The sequence below is a fragment of the Lipotes vexillifer genome, unplaced genomic scaffold, assembly GCF_000442215.2.
Source record: "Lipotes vexillifer unplaced genomic scaffold, Lipotes_vexillifer_v1.1 scaffold371, whole genome shotgun sequence".
Classification (NCBI taxonomy): domain Eukaryota; kingdom Metazoa; phylum Chordata; class Mammalia; order Artiodactyla; family Lipotidae; genus Lipotes; species Lipotes vexillifer.
The window spans coordinates 4,306,634-4,315,806 of NW_006786304.1; the positions used below are offsets into that span (position 1 = coordinate 4,306,634).

The following is a 9,173-nucleotide window of genomic DNA, read 5'->3' on the forward strand; positions in this document are numbered from 1 at the left end:
AAAAAAAAAAAAAAAAAAGATTCAAGGTCCAAATGTCTGTAACTCTCTTCCCATCCTCCAGGCCATCAAGGTACAAAGACACCACCCCAGCAGCTTCCTCCCTTCCTTCCCTCCCACCCTCGCACCCCAGCCCTCCTCCAGGTACCTGCCAAGGCCTTGATCCGGGAGCATTCAAAGAGTGAGGCGGCTGCAGTGGAGGCGGCTGGTTGCTCCCGCTCCCAGCCCCGATCTGGACTCTCCCAGCGGGCTGCAGGGTTGTTATTGTTAGGGGCTGGCGGCCCCTCCATGTTATCCACTTCCCCTGGTACCTGCGCCATCAGGGAAGGTGAGGCCTGGGGATGAGGAGAGGAAGGTTAGGGCTAGAAACAGGGCCTGAGTTCAGAGGTTCTACTTCTAACAGCAACTGGCTGTGAGTCCTGTTCCCTCTCACCTTCAGTTTCTCTGTCTTTAGAAGGGACATGATAATAATGACAATAATGTTCACCTTGACCACATCATAGGGCTGTGGTCAAGCACCAAGTTTAGTGCAGGGTAGCGGCTCGGCAAATTGTCACTGTTGGGACTTCCCTGGCTGTCCAGTGGTTAAGACTCAGCACTTCCACTGCAGGGGTCACAGGTTTGATCCCTGGTCGAGCACCTAAGATCCCACATGACACAGAGATCCCGCATGCCGTGCGGCAAAAAAAAAAAAAAATGTCACTTATTATTGTTAGAAAGATAACATTGTTATCAATAGAACTCTATAAGGCAGTAATAACAATAATTCACATTTATTGAGCAGTTGCACTGTGCTCAGTACATTATATGCATTATCTTATTTAATTCCCACAAATTTAATTCTGTAAAGAAAGGTACCATTAAGCCTATTTTACAGAGGAGGAAGCTGAGGCACAGAGGGGGTAATTCACTTGCCCAAGGTCACACAGCTAGTGAGTAACCAGGATTCAAATGTAGTCACTGTGATCAAATAACTGCATTAATGCCCTCAGTTTTTCATCCTTATAGCCACACCCTTTGCCATATAACTCTTCAGTGTCCTCCCACTCTGGGGATAGGAGGAATGGAAGAGGGGGGTGGGGGGACATGCCCTACCCCTTGACTCTGGGTTTGGCCACATGACTTGCTTTGACCAACAGTATTAGGTAGAAGTGCTGATGAGTACTGAGCCCAGGACTCAGGAGACATTGCATGTTTTTGCTTGTGTTTGACTGTGGCCATGAGACTACTAGGCTAGTCCAGGTCCAAGGCCCTCATCACAGCCAAGGTTAGCTAGAGCAACCAACAGTCAACATCCCCCTACCCATCCCAACTTGTGAATAAGCTCATATAAGCCCAGCCTAAGTCGCTGACCTCAGACTGACTCGAGGCTAAATAAATGCTTAATGTTTTAAGACACTGAGCTTGGGGGTGGTTTCTTATGCAGCATTATTGTGGCAACAGCTAACTGACATACAGTCTGACTCCAGAGCTATGTTCTAGAACACTGCCAGATTATAAATATGAAATTTAAGGGTGTGGGAGACATTAGATACATCTCCTCCACCCTCTGGAACCCCAGGCCTGATTCTAAGACTAAGAAAGGAGGGAGTTGGGAGAAGATCAGTGTCCGCATTCTCAAAATATTCCGACAGTTGACAACTCACCAGATTTTAGGAAGGCAGGGTCTAGGTCTTGGTCAGTGTAGTGGAGACTGTCCCTTTCAACAGACACTCAAAAATCCGTTATTATTTTTCCCTTCTTCCACGGAAAGCTGTAAGTGGGCACCTGTTTGACCTTGGCTGAGTCACTTACCCTCTCTGGGGCTCAGTTTGTTCATCTGTAAAGTGGTAATGATAATGGTACCCATTTCCTAGGGGTGTTTGAAGATGACAGGATTAATAATGCAGGGAACATGGTATCTAGTACACAGCAAGCCCTCAATACGTGGGCCTTGCTATTATTATTCATCCTCCAGTCACATATCTTAGCAAATAAAAGTGCCTGTGCTGGAGTCTGACAGAAATGAGTTCAAGTCCTGCTTTATTCTTGCTGTATCTTTAAACCTGACTACCTTTAACTTGGCTTCTCTGTGCCTCAGTTTCCCTCCCTGTGAAACGGTGAGCACAACTGTTTCCTCAATGGAGGATACTTGGAGATGGAGAGGCACTTAGCACTTCGTGATGTCTCAGGCAGTCTGGCGGTGGAACAGCCCTGGCCATTACGTGATTCAACGGGAGAAGGAAGGGAGAAGGCGGTGGTGGAGGTGGACGGGGGTGTCCTGCAGACTCCAGGAAAGGTTGGCTGGGCGAGGCTGGGGATGGGACCTGAGATAGGATGCTTTAACCCTTCCAAGGCCGCACCTCTCTCTCCCTGCAGTCTAGTCACCGTTCCCAAGGAGAGGGGCCTGGGAAAGACAAGTCTTGGATGAAAGACCCACGCATGGCGCGGAGGCTGGACTGGGTTGAGGGATGGTAGCTGATTCTGCCCTCGACCTTCCGCCTCCCCCAGCCGGAGAGAGTCTCGGGGCTCAGGCCATGCCCAAGGCGCGCGGGGGAGGGATGCTAGGGCAGGTGGGAAGATGCTGGAGGGAGGGGCTATCCATCCCCAAGCCGCTCACCTGGGCCCGCGGCCGCCGGTGCCGCTGTCCCCGCTGCTGACCGTGCCCGACCGCCCTCCCTGTCGGCGTCCACTGCCCGGCCTGGCCGTCTCTGCTCGGCCCCACCGGCCCAGCCGCTCGGTCAGATCCGCATGCGCCGCGGCCGCCGGCGCGCCTCCTCCCGCTCGCGCGGCCGCCGCGCTCGGCGCGCCCCCGGGACCCCCTCCCGCCCGCGGTGCCCCGCCAACCCCGGCCGCCTGCAGCGCCGGCCCACGCGCGGTCACACACCCGGCCACGGCGTGTGATACACAGCTGCAGGGGCCTGAGATAGCGTCACACACAGTCCACACTCTCACGGGGTCACACAGTCCCACACTGCCACACACACACGGGGTCACCTACAGCGTCACAGACATTATCCACATCCACACTCACACTGCCACCCCCTCACATGGGGTCACACAGTGTCAAATATTCAAACCGTCTCACGCAGTCATAAGCTCACACTAGGTCCCGCCCTGGAACAGGGCCCGACAGCGTCACACCCTGTAAAACACTCAAATACTGTCACCACCATTCACGTGGTCTCATACACAAGTACACATATGCCACACATTGCTGCTACACCTCCATGAGGTCACAAAGAGTGTCATATACTCACACATTACACACGGCTTCACTATCACACAGCGTCACATACTTTTACACACTCGAACTTGTTACACCCCTTACACACTCACACGGGGGTCATACACCCTGCACTGTCACCCACTTACACATCACACAGTCACAGGTCACAAATAGCACCACAACAACAGTCAACACCCACAGCCACACTCAAATGATGGCACGTTGTCACACAACTTACATGACACACGCAGTGTCACACACTAACAGAGTCACACACTCCCACATAACACAACTCACACGTGTCCCACACTCACACCATATCCCCCAGCGGCATGGATGCATACAGCATCACAGACTGACACACTGTCACCCAGTGTCACTACAAGGTCTCAGAAGAACAGAGACCACACGTGGTGTCACCCACAGTCTCATACTGTAACACGGTGTTTTACGCAGAGGATGGCACATGGTACCACCCACAATCATGCTCTCCTTTGGCGTTATTGACAGTCACACAGGGCCACACGGGCACATAGACACGCAGTTACACAGTGTCACACCCACACACCCACACTGTCCTCCCTCACTTTTTCCCCTTGTAGCCTAGAGGAGGCTTTGGGGCGTAGTGTGAGTCCCAGATCAGCCTAGTGGCCCTGAGAGAGGGGGTCTGAGCGAGGAGAGAGATGTGGGTGTGGCCCGCGCTTGCCCCGCCCCGCTCTGGGAGTTTAGAGCTCGGAGGCGGGGCACTGGGTTCACCGTCGTAGACCGCCAGATACGGCCACGCCTCCCAGCCTAAGTGGCGGGCTGGAAGGCGGTGCTGGGCCGCAGGCGGAGGTGAGCCGACTCCCGCCCCACCCACCCCGTTCTTAACCAGAGGAGTGGCCTTATGGCCCCGCCCCTCGGCCGGAGTCGAGGGCAGGAGGCTGGCTGAGGCGTGGCCCTCTGAGCGGCCCCGCCCCGTCTCTCCCGCTAGGGAAGGACGGAGAGGACGGCCTAGCAGCCAGTCGGTTCCCGCGTGTCCTGCGACTCCGCGACTCGCAAACCCACGACCCCGCAGCATGGCCGTCAAGAAGATTGCCATCTTCGGCGCCACCGGAAGGACCGGGCTCACCACCCTGGCGCAGGCGGTGCAAGCAGGCATGAGCTGGGGCGGGCAGGGCGTGTCACGGGGTGCACAGACAGAACTTTAGGAAGTGGCATCATGGGGTCGGGCTCGTTGGGGCCCTCAGTGCCTTGGTGTGTGAGGACCTAGGGGGGCAAAACAGGTGGCCACGGGGGCAGAAACGGGGGACGCTGTGAGGTCCAATTTTACGTGAGCCCAAGGTACAGGTATTGGCCCTAGGAGGCTGGGGGACTGTAGTGACAGGTTTAAATCCAATGCTCTGATGAAATGTAGTTGTTATTGTGGTGCTGGTGGTTGCACACCCAGCAAGGGCTTAACTAAGCCAGGCATTGGGCTGGCCTCCCAGCACTGTCCTCTCTTAGCACGTGTTAAATCCGCACAGCACTCATGTCGGGTGGGAACTAGTATCACCCCATTTGACAGGTGAGAAAACTGAGGCCCACTGAGTGATCTGCCCAATGTCACATAGCTGGAAAGTGACAGTGCTGGAATTTGTACCCAGTGCTTGCTCTTTGTTTGTTTGTTTGTTTTTTATTGAGACCACCAATGGGTCTTTTTCTCCCCCCCAACATTTTATTTATTTATTTATTTTTGGCTGCGTTGGGTCTTCGTTGCTGCGCGTGGGCTTTCTCTAGTTTCAGAGAGCGGGGCTACTCTTCGTCATGATGCGTGGGCTTCTCATTGCGGTGGCTTCTCTTCTTGTGGAGCACGGGCTCTACGTGTGCGGGCTTCAATAGTTGCAGCACATGGGCTCAATAGTTGTGGCTCGTGGCTCAGTAGTTGTGGCGCACGGGCTTAGTTGCTCCGCCGCATGTGGGATCCTCCCGGACCAGGGCTCGAACCCGTGTCCCCTGCACTGGCAGGCAGATTCTTAACCACTGCGCCACCAGAGAAGTCCCACCAGTGCTTGCTCTTAACTGCCAAAAGTCCACCGGCTCTTGGCTTGGGCACCAAGGCTTAAAGTTGAAAAGGCTGAGGGGTGGGTTGCTGTGGGCACCTAATGGAAAGAAGATCATGGAGACAAGGGTGAAGACTTGGGCACACGGGTCCCGGGAAAGTCAATGAGCACTGAAAATTTGCAGTTGCCCCAGGAAAGGGGGCAGGAAAGGGGATCAGTATCATGCAGCAGTACCCTGCCCCCACCGTCCAGACTTCACCAACCCCCATCGGAGCCTGACACTTCCAGATATAGCGCCCCACCTTTGCTGGCCTTGGTGACTCTGAAGATGTTGACTATCTGGTTGCCCCAAAAGGGTGGAGGCCGCTAGGATCCCACTCTCAGCTGTCTCCTAGCCCAGCTCTCCCTTCAAGGGACTCTGCCTGAAAGTTCCCCATTCAGCCCACTGCTCTCCCCCTCCCTGGGAAGACCTAGTGAGGATCTTGGCTTGTAGGGACAGGAGAAACGAATTTGCCGGTAAACATTTCCTGGGGAGGATGTAAGAGGGAGAAGTTGAGAGTTGCTGAGTCACCCTGAGGAGCTGGATTACCATGTTACTACCTTTCTCTCAATCCTGGATTCTATGAAATTCTGCTCATCCATCCTGCTGGGCACAGCTGGGACTGCACCTGGGGGTGTGGAGCGTTGAGGCCTAGGGGAGTCCGCAGCTTCTCACTGTGGTTCTGACAGCTCTCTTCAGAGCCACAGTGAACCTGAGCCTCGCTGTCCCCATCAGAAAAAGGAAGGGCTTAAATGAGCTCGGCTTTTATTTATCTCAGTGATTCTGTAGGGCTGAGTCCTGACAGGCATAGACTCTGGTGCCTGTGTGTCTGCATTCCAAACCCCAGCTCTGCCACTTAACAACTGTGTGGTCAAGTGCCTTGTCGTCTGTGTACCTGGATATCTTTAAAGTGAGGATGAAACTATTAGAACTCGACCTGGGGTTCTTGTGATGATTAAATGAGATATTACAATATATGGAAGATGCTTAGAACCGTGTCCAGCATATAGTTGGTGCTCAATAGGCACTCCTTGGCTGAGAGAACTCAGATTATAGCTGTGTGATCCTGGCCCAATTACCTAAAATTGCCTTAGTTTCCCCATGCTCAAAATGGGCATATAATACAACCTACTTTGTGGGGTTGTTGCAGTCTGGGGCTTTTCAAACTGTGGGTCATAATGAGTTCTGAAATATATTTAATTGATCACAACAGTGTCAGAATGTATCACATGTTAAATATTGGTTTTATGAAACTTTCGTTTCAATTATATATGTATGGGTTTGTGTATACTGGGTTTGGAAGTGAAATCTATTTTGTATGGAGGGTTGAGATCAAAAAAGCTTAAAAGGGGCACGATCTCTACAACTGACTCTCACATCGTTAGGAAAAAACTTTATACACATATATAATTACACATGTTATGTGTATATTTTATATATACACAGAGAGAAAGATAAAGCAAATATGTGAATCTAGGTCTTGCAACCTTCCTATAGGTCTGAATTTATTTCAAAATTAAAAAATAACAGAAAAAGGTAAATAAAGTAAGGGATTTTTTAAACAAAAAAATGAAAGAAAAGAAAGAAAAAAAAGTGTTTAGAAATAACCTACAAATGCTCTTGTTCTTTGTAAAGGGCAAAATTTGTGAATTCTAACACTATAGTTTGGTATGGTAGCCACTAGCCACATGCTATTAAAATTTAAATGTGGGTTGTGTTAAAAATTTTTGGAAAAAAACATCATTCATCTGCAGAAAGAACTTAGCACAGCACTTGGCACATAAGAGGCTCTCTCTCTCTCTCTTTTTTTTTTGGCTGTGCCACACAGCCTGTGAGATCTTAGTTCCCCGACCAGGGATTGAAGATTGAACCTGGGCCCTCAGCAGTGAGACTGTGGAATCCTAACCACTGGACTGCCAGGGAATTCCCTAGGAGGCCCTCAATAAATGTCACTAATCACCAATAATGTACCATTAACAGGCACTCTTGTGCTGGGCCTGTATCAGAGCTCTCACCATCCGTGAGAACGTTTCTCCTCCAAAATATCCACGATTTACTAGGGTCCGTTTTAACTAATACAGTGGTAATTAACCAGTGCCTGTGGTGGCATCATGAAAGCTCTCATTGCTCCCCAATGTGTGTGAGGGCAGCACAGGTGTCATTCCCTTATGAAAGGTGGTCACACAGGATGGGGATGCTAGGGATTGTGATTTTCACTTTAGAGAGGAGACTGAGGGCCAGTGAGGGAAGGTGTTTCCTGAGGTTCCTCAGCCAGTAAGTGGAGCTGGGACTTCCCCTGCGGTCCAGTGGTTAAGACTCTGCACTTCCACTGCAGGGGGCACAGGTTCGATCCCTGGTCAGGGAACTAAGATCCCACATGCCCGGCTGGGCCAAAAAAAAAAAAAGAGGTGGAGCCAGAGTTCGAACCCAGGTCCGTGAGACAGTATATCGTGTGCTTTTGTGTTGATATAAAAGTCAGGGAGATGGTGGCGAATATGACACAGTCCCTGGACCCACAGGGCCCTTGCTTGATTCCAGGTCAGCATAAGTAGGGCCATGATAGAGGAAGCACAATTGGCTGGGGGTTCTGGGGAAAGAGGGTAAGGGTGCTTCAGGCAGAGGGGCACGTGCAAAAGCCAGGAGGCAGGAAACAGCATGATGCATTTGAGGAACTGAAAGAAGTTCAGTGTGTGAAAAGGGCCATGGCTCCAGCACAGGTGAGAGAGGAGAGGCCATATCCTGGGGGGGCCTTGAAGTCTGTCCTAAGGAACATGACTATCTCAGGGCACTGGGGGGGTCAGGGGAGGGATCTGAGCCAAGGGCACTTTGATATAACAGTGGAAAGCTCTACCTGGCTACCATGTGAAATATGGGTTGGAGGGGTTGAGAGAGGCCAGGAGCCCAGGGGATACTACACCAGGACGGGAAAAAAAATTGTGAGATGGTGAAAAGGTATAGTAACAACCAACACCCATATAATGCTGTTTCCTGTGCCAGACACTCTTCTAATCTTTTCATTTGTTTTCGTTTTGCATTTTTTAAGTAGCAGCTTTTTAAAGATATCATTCACATACCATACAATTCACCCATTTAAAGTATACAGTTCAGTGGTTTTTAGCATATTCACAGACTCGTGTAAACCTCTCCACAATCAGTTTAAAACATTTTCATCACCACCAAAAGAAACGCTTAGAAGTCACTCCCCATTTTCCTGCTCAACCCCTTCCCCTGCCCTAGGCAACCACTCACCTGCTTTTTGTTTATATGGATTTGCCTGTTCTGAACCTTTCATATAAATGGAATCATACATTATGTGGCTCTTTATGACTGGCTTCCTTCACTTAGCAAAAAAATGGTTTTTTCAAAGTTCATCCATATCGTAGCATGTGTATCATTTCTTTTTATTGTTGAATACCATTACATTGTTTAGATATACCACATTTTATTTATCCATTCGGTTGATGGAAATTTGGGTTGTTTCCACTTTTTGGCTATGATGAGTAATGTCTCTGAACATTCACGTATGAGTTTTGTGTGCACAGATGTTTTCATTTCTCTTTGGCATATACTTAGGAGTGGAATTGCTGGGTCACATGGTAACAATATGTTTAACCTGAGGAACTGCCAGATTACCTTCCAAAGCAGGTGTATCATTCAACGTTCCCATCAGCAGTGTATGAGGGTTCCTGTTTCACCACATGCACATCAACATTTATTATGTCTTTTTGATTATGGCCATCCTAGTGGGTATGAAATGGGATCTTGCTGTGGGTTTGATTTGCATTTCCCTGATGGCTAATGATATTGAGTATCTTTTCATGTGTTTATTGGCCATTTGTATAACCTCTTTGGAGAAATGTCTATTCAGATCTTTTGCCCAGCTTTTTTTTTTTTTTTTTTTTTTGGG

At 50.1% G+C, this 9,173-nt stretch overlaps 2 protein-coding genes across 2 annotated transcripts in view; one reads left to right on the forward strand and one right to left on the reverse strand.

The window, feature by feature from the left end:
- Positions 1 to 2,677, reverse strand: part of SPTBN4 (spectrin beta, non-erythrocytic 4) — a 73,942-nt gene extending 71,265 nt beyond the window's left edge. The window contains exons 1-2 of the mRNA XM_007458641.1: positions 2,597 to 2,677; positions 146 to 332 (exon numbers count right to left, since the gene is read on the reverse strand). Coding sequence (XP_007458703.1) covers positions 146 to 317 — 172 coding nt within the window. The 5' untranslated portion in view covers positions 318 to 332; positions 2,597 to 2,677. The remainder of the gene's footprint in view (positions 1 to 145; positions 333 to 2,596) is intronic.
- Positions 2,678 to 4,142: 1,465 nt separating this feature from the next.
- Positions 4,143 to 9,173, forward strand: part of BLVRB (biliverdin reductase B) — a 15,552-nt gene continuing 10,521 nt past the window's right edge. Inside the window, exon 1 of the mRNA XM_007458643.1 lies at positions 4,143 to 4,342. Coding sequence (XP_007458705.1) covers positions 4,264 to 4,342 — 79 coding nt within the window. The 5' untranslated portion in view covers positions 4,143 to 4,263. The remainder of the gene's footprint in view (positions 4,343 to 9,173) is intronic.